Source organism: Chiloscyllium punctatum, chromosome 3 (assembly GCF_047496795.1).
Source record: "Chiloscyllium punctatum isolate Juve2018m chromosome 3, sChiPun1.3, whole genome shotgun sequence".
Classification (NCBI taxonomy): domain Eukaryota; kingdom Metazoa; phylum Chordata; class Chondrichthyes; order Orectolobiformes; family Hemiscylliidae; genus Chiloscyllium; species Chiloscyllium punctatum.
The window spans coordinates 20780437-20806383 of record NC_092741.1 but is presented as its reverse complement, the minus strand read 5'-3'; the positions used below and the strand labels follow the sequence as shown (position 1 = coordinate 20806383).

Below are 25947 nucleotides of genomic sequence, written 5' to 3'. Positions count from 1 at the left end.
TGTCTACTTTGGATTCCAGCAACTGCAGCTTTTATATCTCTAACCAAAACACTCCATAGCCAATGAAATAGTGTAAATGTGTAATCACTGGGCCAGAATGTTGCAAGATAGGAGTAAATCTTTGGAGTTGAGAATGAATGAGATCAAACAATTCTGAGGAAATTAATGACACAACCAGTGTGAGGGAGAAGATGCATTTGGAAGTTGAAGGTTGGTGAAGAATGTGGTTGAAAATTTAAGCCTGGCCTTGGAGTTTACGTTGAGTTGCTTGTGGTCTCTTGCAGGTGGTGTTCCTCAGGTTGTGCTCACTGCTCCCACAGGAACAGTTCAAATCCCATTGTCAGCTGTCCAGCTACACCAGGTATAGTGGCAAGACTATCTGAAAAGCTCCGACCTACAGGAAACCTCAATAAGATTCACTTTTAATGCATGCTGGATGGTCAGGGAATTGTCATCCTTGAATGGACCTCTTCCTCTGTCTCTCTTACTGCATCTCTCTGTTTGTCTGTCTGTCTCTGTCTCTCTCTCTCTCTCTCTCTCTCTCTCTCTCTCTCTCTCTCTCTCTCTCTCTCTCTCTCTCTCTCTCTCTCTCTCTCTCTCTCTCTCTCTCTCTGACTCTGTCTGTCTCTTTCTCTCTGTGTCTCTGTCTCTGTATCCCTCCACCTCCATCCATCGGTCCACATCCCTTCTGTCTCTCTACCCCCATCTCTCCCCCCACCCCCCCACCAATCTCTCTCTGTCCCTTCCGTCTCTATCCCATCTCACCGTGTTCCCTCTTTTTGACCCACTCTCCCACTTTCTCTGTTACCTGCTCCACATTTCCCTCACCTTTGCCGCTCCTCTGATTCCTCCCCTCTTAGTCTCTCTCTCTTCCTTCTTTTCTTTCCTTCCTCTCCCATCTCTCCTCATTTTCTAGCTGTGTCTCTCTTTCTCTTTAGATTCCCATCTCCCCACTGTTCCTGTCTCTCATAGAATCGAACAGCTTTACAGCATTAAACAGCCCATAGTGTGCATGCCAATGATCAAGTGTCTGTCCCATGGTGATCATCTAAAGGGATCATCTAAATACTTATTGAATGTTGTGATGGTTCTTACCACCCTTTTAGGCAATGGGGGTGTTCCAGATACAATTCTTCCTTAAAAATCCCCTTTAAACCTCCTATCCCATTACTTTAAAACTGTGCCTCCTGGTTACTGACCCCTCTACTAAAGGAAAAAAGTTTCTGCCTATCTAACTATGCTCCTCATAACTTTGTACATCTCAGTCAGGCCCCCCTCAGCCTTCTCTGCTGTAAAGAGAACAAACCCAGCCTGCCTAACCTCTCTTCATAGCTGAATCATTCTAGACCAAGCAGCATCCTGTTGAGTCTCCTCTCCACTCTCTCTTTTGCAATCACATTTTTCCCATTGTGTGGTGACCAAAACTGCACACACCAATCCAGCTGTAAGCCTAACCAATATTATCTACAACTCCATCACAGGCTTCTTGCTCTTGTATTCAATGCTTCCACTAATAATGGCAAGCCTCCCATATACCTACTTAAGCAGCTTATCTACCTGTCTCTCAGTCTTCAAACATCAAGCTGCTTAATGTTCCTTTGATCCTCTGTACATCCTTGGGTCCTACCTTTCAGCTTGTACTCCCTTGTCTTGTTAGTCCTCCCAAAATGTATTACCTTGCACATTTCTGGATTAAATTCCATTTGCTACTGTTCAATCCATCTGACCAACCCCTCGATATCCTGTAGACTGAGGCCAACCCCCTCACTGTTTACCACCCCACCAATTTTCGTACCATCTGTGATCTTACAGATCATACTTCCTACCTTTGTGTGTAGATCATTAATGTACACAACAAACAGCAAAAAACCCTGTGGTACACCACTAGACACAGTCTTCCAGTCACAAGCACATCATTTGATCAGCTCCCTCTGCTTCCTGCAAAGAACTCAATTTTGGATGCAGTTTGCCAAATTGCACTGGATCCGATGAGTTCTTACCTTCTTTAACCAGTCTACCATGTGAGACTTTTGACAAAAGCCTTACTAAACCCCATGTAAACTGTATCAACTACATTACCCTCATCTCCATACCTAGTCACCTCCTTGAAAAATTCAGTCAAATTTGTCAGAGATGTAATCTGCCCCAACAAAGCCTTATCCTTGATGAACCATTGGCCTCCAAATAGAGATTAATTCCATCTGTCAGAATTTTTTTTCCATGTATTACTCTATGCTGATGTTAGACTTAATGGCCTGCTTTATCTTTGTTTATCTCTGATTATTTGAGGGACTATTCCTACTACTGCCCTTTTTATTCACTATCTCCACTCAAATGTATTCTATACCTTCTGACCCAAGACCATTTCTTACAAATATACTTATTATTTCTCAAATTTAGGAAGTCCCCACATCGCCCCTTCCTTCCCATCTGTCCTTTCAAAAAGTCACAAAGCCCCGAATATTTTGTTCCTAGTTTGATTTCCTTGAAACCATGTCTCCATAATAACTATAAGATTATACAAGTTAACCAGAATTTGTGCCATCAATTTATTTATTTGGTTCTGAATACTACATGCATTCAGGTAGAGAGCCATTAAATTTGTTTTTGTACCTTTTTGTTTCCCCTTTGTCCATTATCCCTTCCTCCCCTCTTCTCTACTTCATTGCCCTTCTCTCTCTCCCTCTCTTTCCTTCCCTACCCCTTCTGTCCTCACTCTCCTTTCCCCCTTTCATCCTTGTCTCTCCCCTCCTCCTCCTCCCCTCTCTTTCTCTCCTTAACACCTCCTTTCTCTCCTTTCCTCCTCTGCCTCTCTCCTTCTCCCCCTCCCTCTACTTCCACTTTCCTCACCTTTCCCCCTCCTCTCTCTCCTCATCTTCTCCTCATCTCCGTCTCCTTCCCCATTCTTTCTTTTCCTGCTCCTCTTTCCCATGTCTCCATCCTCTCTCTCTCCCTTTCCCTCTCTCCTTCATCCCTTCTATCTCTCCTTCCTACCCCCATTCCCTCCCCTTCCACCCCTCCCTCTTTCCTGTCTCACTTCCCTCCTCTTTCCCCTTTCCAAGCCCCCTCCTTGTCCATGTCCCTTTCCCTCTTCTCTCTTACTTTGTCTCTCCTTTCTCCTCCAACACCTCCCTCCCCACCACCACTACCACCCCCATCTCTCCTTGTTCTTCCACTCCAAGTCTCTCCCTCTGCTCTATCTCATTCCACCCCCTTTTCTCTCTTGTCCTTGTCTCCTTATGTCTCCTCTTCTCTCCCTTTCTCCTTCACCCCCCCCCACCCTCACCTGCTTCTGCTTTATCTCCTTTTCCCCTTCTCTGTCCTTCTCACTCACTCCTCTATCACCTTTCCCACTTCTCACCCTCTGCCCCTCCCCTGCTCCTTTCCCTACTTGTCTCCTTCTCCTTCAGCAGATAGGCTGGAGAAACAAGAGGTATCAGCATGAAGTGATGCCTGTTTGCTTTATCTGGGTCCGAGGCTAGTTCAGGGATTTGGTCACTTTGATATTTGTCAAAGATGTTTTTGTTATCGTGAAGAGTTGAGAAACTGGAGAGGAACCAGAGAACACAGATTCTCTGTCACTAGTGATATATAGCACCTGTCAATCCAATCTGTGCAAATTCAAATCTATTTAGCAGCAACTCCTGAAGATTTCAGGAGATCGGCAAATAGGGTTCGGTGCCTCTGAGAGACAGATGTATAGGGTCTGGTGTCTGTCTGTCTTAGAGGGACAGGTAAATAGTGCCTGATCTCTATGCCTGTCTCTCAGAGGGACAGCTGTATCGTGTCTGGTATCTCTGTTTCTCAGCGGAGCAGGTGTAGAGTGTCTGGTCTTGCTCTCTGTCCGTCTCAGACAGACAGGTCAAAGGTGTACAATCAACATCCTCCATCGTATATATAACCCCACTGCCAGCCTGATTCATTTCCTATTTTACTCCACCTATAAAGTCTCTATTGCCTGCATCCCTCTTGTTATGTGTTGTCATGCTTTACTGTCAGTGAGCCTACACCATCTCCTATCAATTTGCTCATTGTTCCTGATGGAGTTGTCACTGCTCCAATGTGTGTTACAGACATTCCTCTGTAATGGCTTCTGTACCCTATCTTCCAGGTTGAATATGTCTACATTTATAGAGTCATAGAGATGTACAGTATGGAAACAGACCCTTCGCTCCAATTCGTCCATGCCGACCAGATATCCCAACCCAATCTCGTCCCACCTGCCAGCACCCGGCCCATATTCCTCCAAACCCTTCCTATTCACAAACACATCCAGATGCCTTTTAAATGTTGCAATTGTACTACCCTCCACCACTCCTAGAGGGTGTTGCTGAACAAACAGACCTTGAACCTCAAAGTAGAGTCGCAGGTAGATAGGATAGTGAAGAAGGCATTTGGTATGCTTTCCTTTATTGGTCAGAGTATTAATTACAGGAGTTGGGAGGTCATGTTGCAGCTGTACAGGACATTGGTTAGGCCGCTTTTGGAATATTGCGTGCAATTCTGGTCTCCTTCCTATTGGAAGGATGTTGTGAAACTTGAAAGGGTTCAGAAAAGATTTACAAGGATGTTGTCAGGGTTGGAGGATTTGAGCTATAGGGAGAGGCTGAACAGGCTAGGGCTGTTTTCCCTGGAGCATTGGAGGCTGAGGGGTGACCTGATAGAGGTTTGTAAAATCATGAAGGGCATGGAAAGGATAAATAGACAAAGTATTTTCCCTGGGGCCGGGGTGTACAGAACTAGAGGAACATAGGTTTAGGATGAGAGGGGAAAGATATAAAAGAGACCTAAGGGGCAACTTTTTCACGCAGGGGGTGGTATGTGTATGGAATGAGCTGCCAGAGGTTGTGGTGGGCGCTAGTATCATTTACTTGGTTTTGTTTACAGTGTGTGTTTAAAGAAGGCTTATTTGAGCATCCACCTTTAACCTAACCTTCTGCTGTAAAATATTTCACATTTCTCTCTCTCTCCTTATACCTTGTGGATTTACTGAAGTGCCTGGAACACAGTTTCTGATTTGTACTCTCCTCATCTCTAATTCTCTTGTTTTTGAATTATTAAGAACACCCTTCCCTAAGATCCCTTTCCTCATTCTCATGATCCTCACTCAGATCAATGATTTTAAACTAACTTGTAAACAGAAATTTGAATTCCTAATGGCAGACTCAAAATACCACATGAAGGATTTCATGTCTTAAGACTTGTACTGTGTCAAACAAAAAAGTCCACCCAAGAAATACACACTGCAGGTAATGGTCTAAACCAGGAGCAGGTATTCGTTATTAGCTTTTTAACATGACTGATTGCCTCAAGCCATGTTTGCATGCTCTCAGCAGAACTGTAGTCTTGCTTTTGGAAGTCCCAAATCCCTCCTGACAATACTACAGGCTTTCTTCACTCGGTTGGTGCAAATATTCCCAGATTCTTTCACTGTAATTCTCCTGAACAAATTCTCACCCTCTGACTTTAATTTCTTAAATCTGTGTGAGATCCATGTTTTCAGACAGGAAATCAATTCTCATTAGCATTCTGCTGTCACTGCTGTAGTTTACCTGCATTTTATTTGGTCCCTTACTTAAGGAGGGATGCACTTGCATTGGAGAGGAGGGGGCGTCACTAGGATCAATTTTCCTGAGAGATTGAGCAGTTTCGGACTCTCTGGAATTCAGATGAGATGAGATCTAATTGAGGTATATAAGTTGATAAAAGGGATTGACAAAGAATGTTTCCTTATGTGGGGCAATCTAGAACAAGCAGTTATAGTTTTAGCATGGGGGGGAAGAGACTTAAAATCGAGATGAGGAGAAATTATTTCTGTCAAATGGGTGTGAATCTGTGGAATTCACTATCCTAGAGCATGATGTATGCTGGAACATGGAGTAATTTTATGGAGGAGATGGAACAACGTTTAATTAGTAACTGGTTGAAGAGTTACGGAGAGTGGATAGGAAAGTGAAATTGAAGCCAAGATGAGATCAGCCGAAGCAGACTCAAGGGGCTGAATTGCCTACTCCCGCTCCTTGTTCTTAGGTTCTCCCTCTCCGTCTCCCCCGTCACCCCCAACCGTTCTCTGCCCTACCTGCCCTGTGTCAGGAGCTCTGGTGCCTGACTGACCAAACACCTGTAATCCAGTATAAAGCAAGGCCAGCAGAATGCTTCTGCCTTTATCTTCTTGAATGCTGACACTTGGGTCTCAACAGGGGATTGAGTTTAAGAGCTGCGAGGTTTTGCTGCAGCTCTATAAAACCCTGGTTAGATCACACTTGGAATATTGTGTCCAGTTCTGTTCGCCTCATTATAGGAAGGATGTAGATGCTTTAGAGAGGGTGCAGAGGAGATTTACCAGGATGCTGCTTAGATTGGGGGGCTTGTCTTATCAAGAGAGGTTGTGTGAGCTCGGGTTTTTCACATTGGAGAGAAGACTGAAGAGAGGTGACTTGATAGAGGTGTGCAGGGTAATGAGAGGCAGAGTTGGAGTAGATTGCCAGAGACATTTCCCCAGGGCAGAAATTGCTGTCACAAGGGGTCATAATTTTAGGGTGATTGGAGGAAGGTATCGGAGAGATGTCAGAGGTAGGTTCTTTACACAGAGTGGTGGGTACATAGAATGCACTGCCAGCAGTGGTAGTGGAGTCAGAGACATTTAAGCAACTGCTGGACAAGCGCATGGATGGCAGTAAATTGAAGGGTGTGTCAGTTAGGTTGATCTTAGTTTAAGATAAACGCTCAGCAGAATATCAGCCTGTACTATGCTGTTCTGTTCTATGTACAGTGTACTTTCTATCACTGGCTGACTCCACCAGTGGAAGCAGCATGTGATAGAAAGGGTTTATCAATGACATAACCAAACGATCAGATCTAAGCTCTGCAGTCCTTTACATCCACTTGTAAATGGTGGTGGACTCTTAAATAACTCATTGGAGAAGGAGGCTCCTCAAATATCTCCATTCTCAATAATGGGAGAGCCCAATACATCAGTGCTAAAGATAAAACTGAAGCACTCACAACGATCTTCAGGTGGAAGTGCTAAGTGGTCCCCACAATAACAGGTGCCAGTCTTCAGGCAATTCAGTTCACTCCAATTGATATCAAGAAATAAAGACATTGGATAGTGCAAAGACTACGGGCCCTCACAACATTCTGGCAATAGTACTCAAGACTTGTGCTCCATAACTTGCCACTCCCCTGGCCAAGCTCTTCCAGTACAGTTACAACACTGGCATCTCCCTAACAATGTGGAGATATTGCTCAGGTATGTCCTGTACATGAAAAGCAGGACAAATCCATTCTAGCCAATCACTGCCCCATCAGTCTACTCTCGATCATCAGTAAAGTGATAGAAAGTAGCTCAACAATACTGTCAAGCAACACTTACTCAGCAATAATCTGCTCAGTGACACCCAGTTTGGGTGATACCAGGACCACTTAGTTCTTGACCTCTTTACAGCCTTGGTTCAACCATAGACCAAAAAGCTAGTTTAGCCAGTGAAGTTTAAAGTGACAGCCTTTGATATCAAGGCTGCATTTGACCAAGTGTGTGGCATCAAGAAGCCCTAGAAAACTGGAGTCAATGGGAATAAGGGGGTTAGTCTCATATCTGGCACGTAGGAAAATGGTCATGGTTGTTGCAGGTCATCTAATCTCCAGGGCAGCTCTGCAGTGTTCCTCAAGGTAGTGTCCTAGGTCCAACCATCTTCAGCTGCTTCTCCAATGACTTTCTGTCCAAGATAAGGTCAGAAGTGGGGATGCTTGCCAATGATTGCACAATGTTCACTACCTTGTGTAACTCCTCAGATAGTGAAGCAGTTGTTTCCATATTCAGGAAGACCTGGCGGCATCCAAAGTTGGTCTGGTGTGACAACATTTGTGCCACACAAATGCCATGCAGTGACCTACTCCAGCAAGAGAGAACTTAACCATTTTTCCTTGTTATTCAGTGGCTTTGCCATCGATGAATCCCCCACTATCCTGGGAATTACCTTTGTCCAGAAACTCAACTGGACTTGCCACATAAAAAAGAGTGCTGACAAGAGCAGGTCAGAAGCTAGGAAAATTAATTCCTTTCCTGACTCCCAAAGCCTGCCCACCATCTCCCGTGCCCAAGTCAGGAGTGTGATGGAACACTCCTCACTTGCCTGGATAGGTGCAGCTCTAGCAACATCAAGAAGCTGGACACCGTCCAGGACAAAGTAATCTGCTTGACTGGTACCACACTAACCACCTCCTCATTTTCCCTCTTCTGCTGTCTGTATTTTGCTTGCCTTTTCCTAACCCTTAAATAGCTCTTTTCTTCTAATGAAACATATTTTTTCCTGCACTCTGTCTCTACTGTTGTTCCAAATCTCACTTTGGTTCCTCTAACTCTACACAGTGTTAATTGTATTCACCACCTTCGCCTGCATCTCTATGGCATGGGCTGTGAGAGGGTGATGCGAGGTGGGAGAGGTGTTATGAGGAGATCTCCGTCGCTCCACGTGTGCATGCACATTGGCAGTAATGTATATGACATGATGCGTAATTTCAACGTGTGAGGTTGCTGGTGTCAGAAAACACTCCCCAAACTGACCAGATGTTAGCTTCTGAAAGGGGATGACAGAAACTGGGCCTTGGTCCCCCGGTATAATGGAGTAACTCAGATGAGGTACTCAAGATTTTGAAAGGAACTGATTTCTAGTGACACTTCTCACTGCGAAGAGATAAGGAAACCACATCTGCAAATCCCAACCATACAGGTGGCTACATCGACTCGCTCAGTGAAGTTTCAGTTTGAGGTTGATGGATTCTTGCTCAACAACATCATACAGAGATGTAGAACTCCCCCACACTTAGTACATGCACACACATACACAGGCACATGCTCAAATGCACAGAATTAATTTCTCATCACTTACCACAGCACCTTCCCATACAAAGACAGGAAATGTAACACTTACTCCTTCCCTTCTCTGTCCTTGCTGGCTAAGAACCCAGAACTTCCTTTCAGTTGTATTTCTTTCAGGTCCCTCTCTTGGCATTGATCATGTTGCCTCTACAGGTGAAATCGCATCACACATTGTATGTTGTCTACAGATAAGGTCCTGAGAGTGCTGGCCTGGCATTTTAATTTTTAACTCCTTTACCCTCTGACCTCTCGATCCTTGGCCCCTCACTCTGCTGAATGAAGGTCAGTTTGAAGAACAGCTTCTCATCTTTTAATTAGATACATGCAGCTTCTAAACCCACATGCAGTTCAGTCATTTCAGATTAAATCTCAGGACTTAATCTTTTAGTGAGGATTCTGTTGTGCATACTTCCTCTGAACACATCTTTTTATTTCCTGTTCCGTTAACATTTTTTATTTATCTTTAACTAATCATTTTGTCATTTAGTCTCTTCTGTGTAGCACCATATCCGATGCCTTCCAATTTGAATTGTGTTCCTCCTGTTGTATTCATTAAAAATCTGTTAACTCCTAAGTTTTACTTAGTTCAAGCTAAAATACCTTTGGCCTGCAACATTAAAACTGATTTTCACTTGGTGTTTCCAACATGTTTGTGTTTAATGCAGGATTAGTTGTTTAGACTGAGCAGGGGAGAGTGATTTAGGGGCACAGCGTCAGAGAGAGGGATGGAGGGAGGAGGATTGAGGAGCATAATATGCAGAGCGAGGGAGGGAGGGACATTGGGGGGCACAGTGTCCAGAGCGAGGGGAATAAGGGAATAGAATCCAATGTGAGTGAGGGAAGGAGGGGGGAGGTATTTGAGGGATACAGTGTCCAGAGCGAGAGGAATGGGATTGGGGAGTAGTGTCCAGTGCGAGGGTTAGGGATGGACGTGTGGGATTGGGGAGTGGTGTCCAGTGTGAGCGCGGGAGGGAGTGTGGGATTGGGGAGTGGTGTCCAGTGTGAGCGAGGGCGGGGGATTGGGATTGGGGATTGGTGTCCAGTGTGAGCCAGGGATGGGAGTGTGGGATTGGGGAGTGGTGTCCAGTGTGAGCGAGGGAGTGGGTGTGGGATTGAGGAGTGACATCCAGTGTGAGCGAGGGATGGGGGTATGGGAGTAGGGAATGGTGTCCAGTGTGAGCGAGGGATGGGGGTGTGGGAGTGGGGAGTGACGTCCAGTGAGAGTGAGGGATGGGGGTGTGGGAGTGGGGAGTGACGTCCAGTGAGAGTGAGGGATGGGGGTGTGGGAGTGGGGAGTGGTGTCCAGTGTGAGCGAGGGATGGGGGGTGTGGGAGTGGGGAGTGACGTCCAGTGTGAGTGAGGGATGGGGGTGAGGTGGGTTGGGGGAATTGGGAAGTAGTGTCCACTGTGAGCGAGGGCGTGGGGTGAGGTGGGTTGGTGAATTGGGAAGTAGTGTCCACTGTGAGCGAGGGCATGGGGTGAAGTGGGTTGGTGAATTGGGAAGTAGTGTCCACTGTGAGCGAGGGCGTGGGGTGAGGTGGGTTGGTGAATTGGGAAGTAGTGTCCAATGTGAGCGAGGGCATGGGGTGAAGTGGGTTGGTGAATTGGGAAGTAGTGTCCACTGTGAGTGAGGGATGGGGGTGAGGTGGGTTGGTGAATTGGGAAGTAGTGTCCACTGTGAGCGAGGGTGTGGGGTGCGGTGGGTTGGTGAATTGGGAAGTAGTGTCCACTGTGAGTGAGGGATGGGGGTGAGGTGGGTTGGTGAATTGGGAAGTAGTGTCCACTGTGAGCAGACTGTGACTGTTTGCCCCTTTTTATTTTACAGATGGCAGTCATTGGGCAGCAGTCATGCACTGGCAGCCTGACTGAGCTTCAGGTGAGCAGCCTGGAGACCACACACAGCAACAAGCTGGCCCAGAACGATTAACCCTTCATATCTAGGACTGAGAGAAGCGGCATCTATTTAAAAAGGAAACTGAGCGCCATATTTATTTATTTTCTCCCCTCACCCTTCACCCCTGTTTTATTCAGAAAGATTGGATGGAACATTTTCTAAATCAATGTGAAATTACCGATGGCCTAAGGATTATCTTTTACACAATTCAAAGCGATTTGCACGCTGTGGACCCATATCAAACCAAACCCAGCCAAAATTTAACACTGTTGTGACAGTTTTGTAAAGACCTGAAATCATTCTTCTACCTGTCCCTTGGAGGACGAAGTCAGTATTGACATTTTGTTCTAAACGCGTCTGGTTTTGTCATTGCTCCAGTTTTAGCCGTGACGCTTTAGCTTGGTTTGGAGTGGAATGGGACGGGGCAGGGTGCATGTGGACAGACACAGGAGTCTGCCTAAGCTGTATGCTGGCTTCAACCCTTGGTGATGTCTGTGCTTTGATCTTGTTTTGAAAGTCAAAGGATATCATGGCATTAATTTTCCACATCTGTTTCTCCAACAATTCTTTTGTGATTATATTTGTACTGAAAACAAAATTGTTGGAGGTGTGTGTGTGTGTATATGCATGTGTATATTATACATGTGTGTAATATGTAGGTACAGTATATACACCCATATATAATGTGTTGCTCATATGCACACACAAAACGTTTAGTATTTAGAAAGTTTTTTTTAATGAAGTCTATATGAAACGTGATCCAAGTTGAATTAATTGATTTATTAGAGTGGCCTTTGGAGGGGGAACACCATAAGTGACTTCACTCATGACTCTGCACTAAGGGAGCAAACATTCGGTCAAAAAAGTTTCTGCTCTTGAATGTTGTCCAGTTCTCCCCGCCCGCCCCAAGGTCACGTGTGCATATTACAATTACGATTGGCCTTGCTGTCCTCTTTGGGTGGGGGTGGGGTTGGGGTTGGGGAAGGTGGTCAGGATTGGCCATGCTGCCCTCACTGGGAGTGGATCAGAATCAGGAATGTCTGTAACAAAAATAGAAGTTGCTGGAAAATCACAGCAGGTTTGTCAGCGTCTGTGGAGAGAGAAACAGAGTTTAACATTTCGAGTCTTGTTCTGAAGAAGTCACATTGGACTCAATATTAACTCTAATTATCTCTCCACAGATGATATCTGACCCACTGAGTTGCTCCAGCAATTTCTATTTTTAGTGGCTGCATGATTCTCAGTTTTGGACAAGATTGGGTTTGTTTGTCCTTTGGCTACAATTGGCTTGTTTAAACTCTTTCCACCCTCTGTCATTCAGATTTGAATATTTAGCCACACATCTGGGGAGAACAAGATAAAACAGGGATGGGGGTGGTGTAGGAGTAGCAGGGTTGGTAGTAAAAAGACGTGGGGAGTTTGCTGTCTTATATGAGCAGCTTTTTGGGAGCATTAGGAATTGGGTTGTTTCTTTTAAAGATCGTTATGTTAATTTGAATAACACTGTGGCCTTTCTCCTGTAGAAGATGATAACCCAAAGAATTCTACTGGATAGGCTTAGGCCGTGATAAAATCACACCCTGGTCCAGATCACAGTCCAGTGATTGGGGATGAGTGTTGTTCCTGACCCTAATCTTTGACCAGTGCTTCTTGCTGTAACGTGTGTCAGGAAGAGACTAGGATTAAACAGGATCATGTGCTTGGATGCTTCAAACCCCAAATTGCTCCCTCTTCCTCACTTTTCAAGTACATGACTGTCTTCTTGTGGAGTTTAGAAACGGAAAGAACTGCAGATGTCGTAAGTCAGAAACAAAAACAGAACTTGCTGAAAAAGCTCAGCAGGTCTGGCAGCACCTGTGCAGAGAAATCAGAGTTAACGTTTCGGGTCAGGTGACTGGAAGTTCTGAGGAAGGGTCACTGGACCTGAAACATTAACTCTGATTTCTCTTTCTAAAAATGCTGCCAAACCCGCTGAGCTTTTCCAGCGATTTCTGTTTTTGTCTTTGTGGAGTTGTTGTCCAGTGAATGACTGCATCTCCCAGAAGACAGGTCGACAGTTCCACTGACTCATGAAGGTATTGGTGCTGAATGTGTAGGAATTGAGTGTGAGGGAGATTAGCTACTTGCCAAATCACATTTCCTCTGATATGAAACACTGCAACGGATCTTCTGTTTTTGGCTTGCCAATCAATCTGGTTTTATTAAGTCAGAAATTACACAACCCTAGGTTATATCCAACAGGTTTATTTAAAATCACAAGTTTTTGCAATGCTGCTCCTTCCTTAAATGACTTCACTTGACAAACGAGCAGTGCTCTGAAAGCTTTGTCCACCAGCACCTCCGCGTCATGTTTTACTAACATCAAGGTGACTGGTTACAATCATGATTTGGAGATGCCAGTGTTGGATTGGGGTGTACAAAGTTAAAAATCACACAACACCAGGTTATAGTCCAAAGGTTTATTTGGAACCACTAGCTTTTGGAGCGCTGCTCCTTCATCGGGTGGTTGTGGAGTATAAGCTCGTAAGACACAGAATCTATAGCAAAGGTCATGTAACTGAAATTAAATATTGAAAAAGACATGGATTGTTTGTCAAGTCTTTCATCTTTTAGAATGACCATGTTGGTTTTTCAATTCTTTCATATATAAATTGCAGAACATTTTTAAAGTTACATTCTCAAGTGAACTTCAACAATTGGTGTCATGTTGGTCCATGATAATGCATTGAAGGTGTGAGGTGCCCTGTGTGAGACTGTCTGTGCCACAATATTCAGACTGACTCTAATCTAAAAAATGGATTTACAAAATCTTACCTGGATTCATGCAGTTTTTGAGCAATATAAAATGTAATTCTGCAACTACAAATTCACCCCACAAACTTGTGTGCGTGCGCGCTTACGCACGTGGACGCATGTGTGGGGCAGGGGATTAGGAGTGTCTGTGAGAAAGTGCGTGCATGTGTGTGAGTGTAAAGGGGTATAAGTCTGTAAGAGGACTTGAGAGTGTGGGAGTGTATGTGTGATCGTACATTGGTACATTGTACAGTGGAGAGGCTACGTCAGTGAGTGAATGGACACCACACAACAATCAACAAACAAGAGTGTTCCCTCCCAGTCAGAGAACACTTCAGCCGTCCAGGACATTTGACTTCGGACCTTCGGTTGACTGTTCTCCAAGGTGGACTTCGGGACAGGCAACAGCACAAAGTGGCCGAGCAGAGGCTGATAGCCAAGTTCGTACCACTGGGGATGGCCTCAACTGGGACCTTGGGTTCATGTCATACTACAGGTGACCTCACTGCACTATGCACACACACACACACTCACAGATACTCCTACTCACACACACTTCTACAGACCCATGCACTCACGCAGACCCTCTTTCATACACTCACACATACACTCCCACACTCACATGCATCCTCTCAGAGACTTCTACCCCTTTACACTCACTCACACAAACACACTCTCTCAGACATTCATAACCCCTCATGCACACACACATATATAAGTTTGTGGGGTGAATTTGTACTTTCAGAATTACATTTTATTTTGCTCAAAAACTGCATGAATTCATGTAAAATTCTGTAAATCCATTTTTTAGATGAGAATCAGTCTGAACATTGTGGCACAGACAGCTTTGCACAGGGCACCTCATGTTAAATGCATTATCTGGGTCGATATGTCACCAATTGTTAAAGTTCACTTGAGAATGTAACTTTAAAAATGTTCTGCAACTTACATATGAAGGAACTGAAACCAACATGTACATTTGAAACGATGAGAGACTTGACAGATCACCCATGTCATAGTCATAAAGTCAGAGATGTACAGCACGGAAACAGACCCTTCACTCCAACTTGTCCATGCCAACCAGATATCCCAACCCAAACTAGTCCCACTTGCCAGCATCTGGCCCATATCCCTCCAAACCCTTCCTGTTCACTGTTGCAATTGTACCAGCCTCCACTGCTTCCTCTGGCAGGTCATTCCATACACGTACCTCCCTCTGAATGAAAAAGTTGCCTCTTTTGTTTCTTTTATATCTTTCCCCTCTCACCCTAAACCTATGGCCCTCTAGTTCTGAACTCTCCCACTGGAGGGAAAAGACTTTGCCTATTTATCCTATCCATGCCCCTCATAATTTTATAAACCTCTATAAGGTCACCCCTCAGTCTCCGACGCTCCAGGAAAAACAGCCCCAGCCTGTTCAGCCTCTCCCTGTAGCTCAAATCCTCCATCCCTGATAACATGCTTGTAAATCTTTTCTGAACCCTTTCAAGTTTCACATCTTTCCGATAGGAAGGAGACCAGAATTGCATGCAATATTCCAACAGTGGCCTAACCAATGTCCTGTACAGCCACAACATGACCTCCCAACCGCTGCACTCAATACTCTGACCAATAAAGGAAAGCATACTAAACATCATCTTCACTATCCTATCTACCTGCGACTCCACTTTCAAAGAGCTATGAACCTGCACTCCAAGGTCTCTCTGTTCAGCGACACTCCCTAGGATCTTACCATCAAGTATATAACTCCTGCTAAGATTTGCTTTCCCAAAATGCAGCACTTCACATTTGTCTAAATTAAACTCCATCTGCCACTTCTCAGCCCATTGGCCCATCTGATCAAGATCCTGTTGTATTCTGAGGTAACCTTCTTCGCTGTCCACTACACCTGCAATTTTGGTGTCATCTGCAAACTTACTAACAGTACCTCTTATGATCACATCCAAATTATTTGTGTAAATGAGGAAAAGCCATGTTGAATATCCCTAATCAGTCCCTGCTTTTCCAAATACATGTACATCCTGTCCATCAGGATTCCCTCCAACAACTTGCCCACCACTGGTCTGTCGTTCCTTGGCTTGTCCTTAGCACCTTTCTTAAACAGTGGCACCAAGTTAGCTAACCTCCAGTCTGCTGGCACCTCACCTGCGACTATCGATGGTACAAATATCTCAGTAAGAGGCCCAGCATTCACTTCTCTAGCTTCCCACAGAGTTCTAGGATACACCTGATCAGGTCCTGGGGAGTTATCCACTTTTATGCATTTCAAGACACTTCCTCCTCTGTAATGTGGACATTCTTCAAGATGTCACAATCTACTCCCCTACAGTCTATATCTTCCATATCCTTTTCCACAGTAAATACTGATTCCATATACTCGTTTATTATCTTCCCCATCTCCTGTGGCTCCACACAAAGGCCGCCTTGCTGATTTTTGAGGGGCCCTATTCTCTTCCCAGTTACCCTTTTGTCCTTAATGCATTTGTAAAAACCCTTTGGATTCTCCTTAATTCTATTTGCCAAAGCTATCTCATGTCCCCATTTTACCCTCCTGATTTCTCTCTTAAGTATACTCCTACTGCCTTTATACTCAGAATTCTAAGGATTCACTTGATCTATCCTGTCTATACCTTACATATGCTACCTCCTTTTTCTTAACCAAACCCCCAATTTCTTTAGTCATCCAGCATTCCCTATACCTACCAGCCTTTTCTTTCACCCTGACAGGAATATACTTTCTCTGGATTCTCGTTATCTATTTTTGAAGGCTTCCCATCTTCTAGCAGTCCCTTTTAGAACTTTTAGATCTGGTCTATCCTTTTCCATCATTATTTTAAATCTAATAGAATTATGGTCGCTGGCTCCAAAATGCTCCCCCACTGACACCTCAGTCACCTGCCCTGCCTTACTTCCCAAGAGGAGGTCAAGTTTTGCACCTTCTCTAGTACGTACGCCTACATATGAATCAGAAAATTTTCTTGTACACACTTAACAAATTCCTCTCCATATAAACCCTTAATACGATGGCAGTCCCAGTCTATGTTTGGAAAGTTAAAATCCCCTACCATAACCACCCTATTATTCTTACAGATAGCTGAAATCTCCTTACAAGTTTGTTTCTCAATTTCCCTCTGACTATTAGGGGGTCTATAATACAATTCCAATAAGGTGATCATCCCTTTCTTATTTCTCAGTTCCACCCAAATAACTTCTCTGGATGCATTTCTGGGAATGTCCTCCCTAAGTACAGCTGTAATGCTATCCCTTATTAAAACCACCCTCCACGGCCCCCGCCTCCCTTTCTGTCCTTCCTGTAACATTTGTATCCTGGATCATTAAGCTGCCAGTTCTGTCCATCCCTGAGCCATGTTTCTGTAATTGCTATGATATCCCAGTCCCATGCTCCGAACCATGCCCTGAGTTCATCTGCCTTCCCTGTTACAGGTATAGTTCACTTCTACCCCAAAACAGCTTCCAATGATCCAAAAATGTGAATCCTTCTCCAGTACGCCAGCTCTTTTTCAATATATAATTTCAGTTACATCACACTGTAAACTTTTGCAATAAATTCTGTGTCCTATGATCTTATGCTCCACAACCACATGATGACGCAGCAGTGCTCCTAAAGCTAGTTCTTCCAAAATAACCCTGTTGGACTATAACCTGGTCACAATCATGGAAGGGAAGATGTTAAAAGTTACGTCCGTGTCAGCCATCGCCCAGTATAGGGTGTGAAAGCAGGCTGCTTTCCCTCCTGGAGCTCTCTGCTGACAGGTAATTCCCACCTTCCCCCTCCATCCTCTCTCTGGCTCTAAACAGATTCATATTTCACATAGACATTGCCCGCTCTGTTTAGCTGGTGTTCCTCTGTTCTGCACCTTCCCAGTTTATGGCCTTCTCATTGATAATCCCTGACCTTTGTACGTGCCACGGTCCCTTCAAGTTCAGGCCCACCTACAAGCAGCAGTTTTTTGTACTTGGTGCTATGAAGGGAAACGTTTTCATAGGAAGCGGCCACTACCTTTTATAAAATGCCTTTGAAAGAGAGAGTTTATTTTTATAGGTGTTTATTCAGTATTTATGTATCACAGAGAAAAAAAAACACTTGTAAAATTGTATTGCAGTTTATGTGTAAGAGTTTGTATCACACAGGCGGGGGGAGGGAGGGGTGGTGTGTATGTTTTATACATTTTTTTCCACGGAATACAAAAAGTTCAACGTTTCAGTGAAAGGGAGAGGACGTGTTCGAGTTCAGCAGCTCGCCACGCCCATAGCCTGTCACACCAAGATCTGGTGTGATTTACACAGCGAAAGCTTTTTTTTAAAAGAAGAGAAATCCGGCTTGTTTACTTTTTATTGTTGTGTTTGGATTCTGTTTTTTTTCTTTGTTTCCAGCGCTCTGGAAGGTTTGTGTATGTAAACACAGTACTGTGTCCGGAGACATCTTTCTGTATTCAAAAAGAATAAAAGTGCTCTTTGGCTAAACGTTATAGATTGTGCTCCCAGCAGCTGTGCCCACCATGTCAATGTCGTAGTTAAGGTTTAGTGGGCATTGTATCCCTGCTTAGTGGTTATCTGTGTGCTTTATACAGCCTTTCTGCAAAGCTCTATGTATTCATAAGACCATAAGACATAGGAGTGGAAGTAAGGCCATTCGGCCCATCGAGTCCACTCCGCCATTCAATCATGGCTGATGCGCATTTCAGCTCCACTTACCAGGGTTCTCCCCGTAGCCCTTAATTCCTCTAGACAACAAGAATCTATCAATCTCAGCCTTGAAGTCATTTAGCGTCCCGGCTTCCACTGCACTCTGTGGCAATGAATTCTACAGGCCCACCACTCTCTGGCTGAAGAAATGTCTCCGCATTTCTGTTCTGAAATGACCCCCTCTAATTCTAAGGCTGTGTCCACGGGTCCTAGTCTCCTCACCTAACGGAAACAATTTCCTAGCATCCACCTTTTCCAAGCCATGTATTATTTTGTACGTCTCTATTAGATCTCCCCTTAATCTTCTAAACTCCAACGAATACAATCCCAGTATCCTCAGCCGTTCCTCATATGCTAGACCTGTCATTCCAGGGATCATCCGTGTGAATCTCCGCTGGACACGTTCCAGTGCCAGTATGTCCTTCCTGAGGTGTGGAGACCAAAACTGGACACAGTACTCCAAATGGGGCCTAACCAGAGCTTTATAAAGTCTTAGTAGTACATCTCTGCTTTTATATTCCAACCCTCTTGAGATAAGAGACAACATTGCATTCGCTTTCTTAATCACAGACTCAACCTGCATGTTTACCTTTAGAGAATCCTCGACTCGCACTCCCAGATCCCTTTGTGCTTTGGCTTTATTAATTTTCTCACCATTTAGAAAGTAGTCCATGCTTTTATTCTTTTTGCCAAAGTGCAAGACCTCGCACTTGCTCACGTTAAATTCCATCAGCCATTTCCTGGACCACTCTCCCAACCTGTCTAGATCCTTCTGTAGCCTCCACACTTCCTCAGTACTACCTGCCTGTCCACCTAACTTCGTATCATCAGCAAACTTCGCTAGAATGCCCCCGGTTCCCTCATCCAAATCATTAATATATAATGCGAACAGCTGTGGCCCCAGCACCGAACCCTGCGGGACACCGCTCGTCACCGGCTGCCATTCTGAAAAAGAACCTTTTATCCCAACTCTCTGCCTTCTGTTAGACAGCCAATCCTCAATCCATTCCAGCAGCTCACCTCGAACACCATGGGCCCTCACCTTGCTCAGCAGCCTCCCATGTGGCACCTTATCAAAGGCCTTTTGAAAGTCTAGATAGACCACATCCACTGGGTTTCCCTGGTCTAACCTACTTGTTACCTCTTCAAAAAATTCCAACAGGTTTGTCAGGCATGACCTCCCTTTACTAAATCCATGTTGACTTGTTCTAATCAGACTCTGCTCTTCCAAGAATTTAGAAACCTCATCCTTAATGATGGATTCTAGAATTTTACCAACAACCGAGGTTAAGCTGATTGGCCTATAATTTTCCATCTTTTGCCTTGATCCTTTCTTGAACAAGGGGGTTACAACAGCCATCTTCCAATCATCCGGGACCTTTCCTGACTCCAGTGACTCTTGAAAGATCTCAACCAATGCCTCTGCTATTTCCTCAGCCACCTCTCTCAGAACTCTAGGGTGTATCCCATCGGGGCCAGGAGATTTATCAATTTTAAGACTTTTTAACTTTTCTAGCACTATCTCCTTCGTAATGGCAACCATACTCAACTCACCTAAGTACCTGGCAACCATTGACGTTTATAGTAGGGTCTCTCAGTTTAAAATGCATGAACTTTTACATATGAATGGAAACTTATGACTACATGACCACTTTGCTCTCATCAGCTGGTTCACTTCCTCAATCTCTCTTCATTACTGAAGCTCTCCAGCTCAGGCAACATCACGGTAAACCTTCTCCAATGTGATCACATGCCTCCTATAATGTGGTTTCCAGAACTGCACACAACAGTCTAGCTGTGGCCTAAGCAACATTTAATATAGTTCTAGCATAACTATCCTACTATTAATTGCTCTGGCTCAAGAGCCAAGCCTTTGTTTTCTTGCAAAAGTTAAAGATGGGACCTTGAAAAAACCCTATTCATCTCTTAAAAACATCTATTTAATCTCCATCTAACCACTACTGATAAGATCTCTGGCTACATGATAAAAGAACTGTAGTGGTCTCAGTTATCTGACAACATTGTGTACGAGTTCATTCTAGACAGTAGACTATTTTCCTGCATAGGCGAGAGTGTGTTGCTGGAAAAGCACAGCAGGTCGGGCAGTTCGGTACAGTTCCAACATGAGCTTCCATGACTGATTCCTGATGAAGGCCTCTTGCCCAAAACGTCGATTCTTCTGCTCCTCGGATGCTGCCTGACCTCCTGTGCTTTTCCAGGAGGAGCAGGAGAATCAACGTTTCGGGCAAGAGGCCTTCATCAGGAATCAGTCATGGAAGCTCATGTTGGAACTGTACTGAAATTGCCTGACCTGCTGTGCTTTTTCAGCAACACACTGTTGACTCTGATCTCCAGCATCTGCAGACCTCACTTTCTCCTATCTTTCTTTGTATACAACTGTTTCCTTCAACCACACTTCTAAACCCTTCCATCTATACAAGTCTGAGTGGCTCATATCCTTGAGATTCACCAAAGTTGATAGGTGTGCTTGAGAGGGATTTAAAGTAAATTGGAAGGTGGCAAGAAAGTTTAATAGGGTCATTATAGGCATACTTTATACAATTGCCTTTATCAGTCGAGAGTGTGGTGCTGGACAAGCACAGCCGGTCAGGCAGCATCTAAGGAGTAGGAGAATTGACGTTTCGGGCAAGAGCCCTTCATCAGGAATCAGTTGTGGGAACTCACATTGGAACTATCGAATTTGAAGATAACAAGCATTAAGACACCCTCCTTCCATTTAAATAGCATACCGCATGTCCATTCTTCCTGTCAAAGTCATAGAATCTCTACGGTGCAGAAAGTAGGTTATTCAGCCCATCAATTCTGCACGAACCTTCTGAAGGGCATCCTACCTAGACTCCCACTCTATCCTATCCCAATAATCTTGCATTTACCATGGCTAATCCATCTCGCCTGCATATCTTTGAACTGTGGGAGGAAACCAGAGCACCCAGAGGAAATCCATTCAGATACAGGGTGAATGGGCAAACCTCACACAGACAGTTTCCTGAGGTTGGAATTGAGCCAGGTCCCTAGCACTGTGAGCCAGCAGTGCTAATCACTAAGCCACCCTCCTAAGTTCACACACATTATCCTCCAGAGGTCATGATAAAAAAAGGCAGGTAGACAATGCACTTCAGCTGATTTATTCAAGATCCATCAATAAGTTGAGAGAGACATGAGGAGGGAAATATGACTGGGAAAGGCAGAATAAGAGAAAGTAATGGTTTTTATCATAAAAGGGATCCTTGAGAGGGAAGCAATCTTGAGTATATTTCAGTCTGAGATAGATTAATTCTTGATTAGTTCAGGAATCAGGGTTACAGGAAAAATGGAGAAAAGTGGACATTAGGAATTTTGGATCAGCCGTGATATTATTGAATGGCAGAGCAGGTTCTAGGGTCGAATGGCGTATTCCTATTTCTTACGGTCTTACTGTCTAAAAATTCTCAAATGAATAGTTAAGTGGATATGAGGAGAGAATGAGTCTTATTTGGAACAAAAAGAGTTATGTAATCTTCGAGGAGCTAGTCAAGGCTAGAATATTTAGCGAGTACTTTATAGTAGTTTTTACTAAGGAAAAGGACATTAACAAAACATCTATCAAAGTGGAGGTGATGAGTGAAATATGCTGAAAATGAGAAGTTTTACTCTCTAATACTGAGGGTGAGTGGGTTGTTTTATGGCAAGAGGTTGGTTACACTAGGCTTGAAGCTGCTGGAGTTTAGAAGAATAAAGTTACTTGATTGAAACCTACTTGATACTGAGGGTGTCATTTAGCATCCAGCAATGCCTAAAACCACAAATGAATAAGTGTTTATTCCCAACCCTAATATACAATTAAGACTCAGTGAGGGACTTTGCTTGATAAAGCACTCAGAGATAGAGGTGATGACAGGAAACTGGATTTGAAGCCATGATCAGATGAGCTGACATGATGGAGTTGCCCTGACTCTGGCTCGGATTTCTTATTAACTCAGGTCTGGAGATTATAGAAAGAGGGAGGAGATGGCCACGAATTTGTTTGAAAAGAGGATGTGAACTTTAAAATGAAGTCAACCACTTGATGAGATAACCACAGGGGATGACAGTTTGAGGCCAGGTTTTGGGATCAGAATTAGGGGCAGGGATTTGAGATTGAGATTAGAGGCCAGAACCTGGGGCTGATAACGAGAGGTTGGGATTCAAGGCTGGGATTTGGGATTAGAGCAAGGAATAGAAACTGGGACTCTCAGTCAACATTTGGGTCAAGGATCGGATTAGCGACAGGCGCCTCGGACTAAGGGTCAGAAGGGACTGGACTGGGATTAGGGTCGGTATAGGGGTTGGGAGTAGTGACCAGGAGTAGGGATATGGATTCAGGCTGAGGGCTGGGAGCAGGGACGAGGTCTAGAGACGGGAGTAAAGATCGGGAATACAGGTCCGAGGGCCTGGAGACAGGATGAGATCCACTTTCAGGATGGAATTTGAGATGGAAACGAAGCGTCAACAATTGGCGGCGTCCAATTGATGATGTGGGACGTCAAAAGGGGGCGGAGGGAATGATTGGTCGGGGCCGCGATGTCGAGGCGGGGCCTTGGCGAAGGGGCGGGAACTCGATGTCGAGGCGGGGCCTTGGTGAAGGGGCGGGAACTCGATGTCGAGGCGGGGCCTTGGTGAAGGGGCGGGAACTCGATGTAGAGGCGGGGCCTTGGTGGAGGGGCGGGAACTCGATGTAGAGGCGGGGCCTTGGTGAAGGGGCCGGTCTCAGCGGGCGCATGGTGGAGTGGGACCTCATGCGGATCGGTCACGAGGGGCTGCGGGATCAAAGGGCAGGAACACATGAGGGGGCGGGGCCTAGTCTGGACACCACGTTCGAGCTTCACGCGACACTTCCGGTCCCGGTGACGGCCCGTAGCGCGGGCATCGGAAGTGGCGTCGGTGGCCGTTTCTGCGCCACGGAAGCGGGTGGAAAAAACCCCCGAGAAATCTGCGATAGGCAGAGCCCAGCTTCGGACCGGGCAGCACACACAGGCCCTGGCCTCATAGACTACAAGGGACAGCCCCTGATCCGCCCCGGCAAGGCAGATCTTGGCGAAAGTCCAGAGACAGGCCGTAAGCCGGTGAGATCTGGGAAGAGGGGGCCCCGGGCCTCCGGTGGTGCCAGGAGGGGAGGGAGTGGTGAGGGTGAGGGAGTGGGGAGGGGAATGGGGAGGAAGGGGGGGGGGGAGGAAGGGGGAGGGGGGGGAGGGAGTGGGGGGGGAGTGGGCAGGAGGGGGGGGAGGGAGTGGGGGGGGAGTGGGCAGGAAGGGGGGGGGGAGTGGGGAGGAAGGAGTGGGGGGGGGAGGGAGAAGGAGAAGGTGATTGGTGGTGAGGGGAAGGGGGTGAGGGGAAGGGAAGGGAAGGAGGGGGTGAGGGGAAGGGAAGGAGGGGGTGAGGGGAGGGGAAGGGAAGGAGGGGGTGAGGGGAGGGGAAGGGAAGGAGGGGGTGAGGGGAGGGGAAGGGAAGGAGGGGGTGAGGGGAAGGGAAGGGAAGGAGGGGGTGAGGGGAAGGGAAGGGAAGGAGGGGGGTGAGGGGAAGGGAAGGAGGGGGTGAGGGGAAGGGAAGGGAAGGAGGGGGTGAGGGGAAGGGAAGGGAAGGAGGGGGTGAGGGGAAGGGAAGGGAAGGAGGGGGTGAGGGGAAGGGAAGGGAAGGAGGGGGTGAGGGGAAGGGAAGGGAAGGAGGGGGTGAGGGGAAGGGAAGGAGGGGGTGAGGGGAAGGGAAGGAGAGGGTGAGGGGAAGGGAAGGAGGGGGTGAGGGGAAGGGAAGGGAAGGAGGGGGTGAGGGGAAGGGGAGGGGAAGGGGAGGGGGTGAGGGGAAGGGAAGGGAAGGAGGGGGTGAGGGGGAAGGGAAGGGAAGGAGGGGGTGAGGGGTGGGGAAGGGAAGGAGGGGGTGAGGGGAAGGGAAGGGAAGGAGGGGGTGAGGGGAAGGAGGGGGTGAGGGGAAGGGAAGGGAAGGAGGGGGGAAGGGAAGGAGGGGGTGAGGGGAAGGGAAGGAGGGGGTGAGGGGAAGGGAAGGAGGGGGTGAGGGGAAGGGAAGGAGGGGGTGAGGGGAAGGGAAGGAGGGGGTGAGGGGAAGGGAAGGAGGGGGTGAAGGGAAGGGAAGGAGGGGGTGAGGGGAAGGGAAGGGAAGGAGGGGGTGAGGGGAAGGGAAGGGAAGGAGGGGGTGAGGGGAAGGGAAGGGAAGGAGGGGGTGAGGGGAAGGGAAGGGAAGGAGGGGGTGAGGGGAAGGGAAGGAGGGGGTGAGGGGAAGGGAAGGAGGGGGGAAGGGAAGGAGGGGGTGAGGGGAAGGGAAGGAGGGGGGAAGGGAAGGAGGGGGTGAGGGGAAGGGAAGGAGGGGGTTAGGGGAAGGGAAGGAGGGGGTGAGGGGAAGGGAAGGGAAGGAGGGGGTGAGGGGAAGGGAAGGGAAGGAGGGGGTGAGGGGAAGGGAAGGGAAGGAGGGGGTGAGGGGAAGGGAAGGAGGGGGTGAGGGGAAGGGAAGGAGGGGGTGAGGGGAAGGGAAGGAGGGGGGGAAGGGAAGGGAAGGAGGGGGGGAAGGGAAGGGAAGGAGGGGGTGAGGGGAAGGGAAGGAGGGGGTGAGGGGAAGGGAAGGAGGGGGTGAAGGGAAGGGAAGGAGGGGGTGAGGGGAAGGGAAGGAGGGGGTGAGGGGAAGGGAAGGGAAGGAGGGGGGTGAGGGGAAGGGAAGGGAAGGAGGGGGTGAGGGGAAGGGAAGGAGGGGGTGAGGGGAAGGGAAGGAGGGGGTGAGGGGAAGGGAAGGAGGGGGTGAGGGGAAGGGAAGGAGGGGGGAAGGGAAGGAGGGGGTGAGGGGAAGGGAAGGAGGGGGTGAGGGGAAGGGAAGGAGGGGGTGAGGGGAAGGGAAGGAGGGGGTGAGGGGAAGGGAAGGAGGGGGTGAAGGGAAGGGAAGGAGGGGGTGAGGGGAAGGGAAGGGAAGGAGGGGGTGAGGGGAAGGGAAGGAAGGGGGGGTGAGGGGAAGGGAAGGGAAGGAGGGGGTGAGGGGAAGGGAAGGAGGGGGTGAGGGGAAGGGAAGGAGGGGGTAAGGGAAGGAGGGGGTGAGGGGAAGGGAAGGGAAGGAGGGGGTGAGGGGAAGGGAAGGGAAGGAGGGGGTGAGGGGAAGGGAAGGGAAGGAGGGGGTGAGGGGAAGGGAAGGAGGGGGTGAGGGGAAGGGAAGGAGGGGGTGAGGGGAAGGGAAGGAGGGGGTGAGGGGAAGGGAAGGAGGGGGTGAGGGGAAGGGAAGGAAAGGGAAGGAGGGGGTGAGGGGAAGGGAAGGAGGGGGTGAGGGGGAAGGGAAGGGAGGAGGGGGTGAGGGGAAGGGAAGGAGGGGGTTAGGGGAAGGGAAGGAGGGGGTGAGGGGAAGGGAAGGGAAGGAGGGGGTGAGGGGAAGGGAAGGGAAGGAGGGGGTGAGGGGAAGGGAAGGAGGGGGTGAGGGGAAGGGAAGGAGGGGGGGGAAGGGAAGGAGGGGGGGAAGGGAAGGAGGGGGGGAAGGGAAGGGAAGGAGGGGGGGAAGGGAAGGGAAGGAGGGGGGTGAGGGAAGGGAAGGAGGGGATGAGGGGAAGGGAAGGAGGGGGTGAGGGGAAGGGAAGGGAAGGAGGGGGTGAGGGGAAGGGAAGGAGGGGGTGAGGGGAAGGGAAGGAGGGGGTGAGGGGAAGGGAAGGAGG

The 25947-nt window shown here is 47.2% G+C and overlaps 1 protein-coding gene across 5 annotated transcripts in view; it reads left to right on the top strand.

Annotated features, from left to right (window-relative positions):
• Nucleotides 1–18058, top strand: part of LOC140456654 (serum response factor-like) — a 118140-nt gene extending 100082 nt beyond the window's left edge. For 4 of the 5 annotated variants that reach the window (XM_072550757.1, XM_072550758.1, XM_072550754.1 and 1 more), the window contains 2 exons: nucleotides 285–361; nucleotides 10707–18058. In XM_072550757.1, coding sequence (XP_072406858.1) covers nucleotides 285–361; nucleotides 10707–10808 — 179 coding nt within the window. In that variant the 3' untranslated portion in view covers nucleotides 10809–18058. The remainder of the gene's footprint in view (nucleotides 1–284; nucleotides 362–10706) is intronic. The other variant, XM_072550755.1, reaches the window with a different exon arrangement.
• The last annotated feature ends 7889 nt before the right edge of the window (nucleotides 18059–25947 follow it).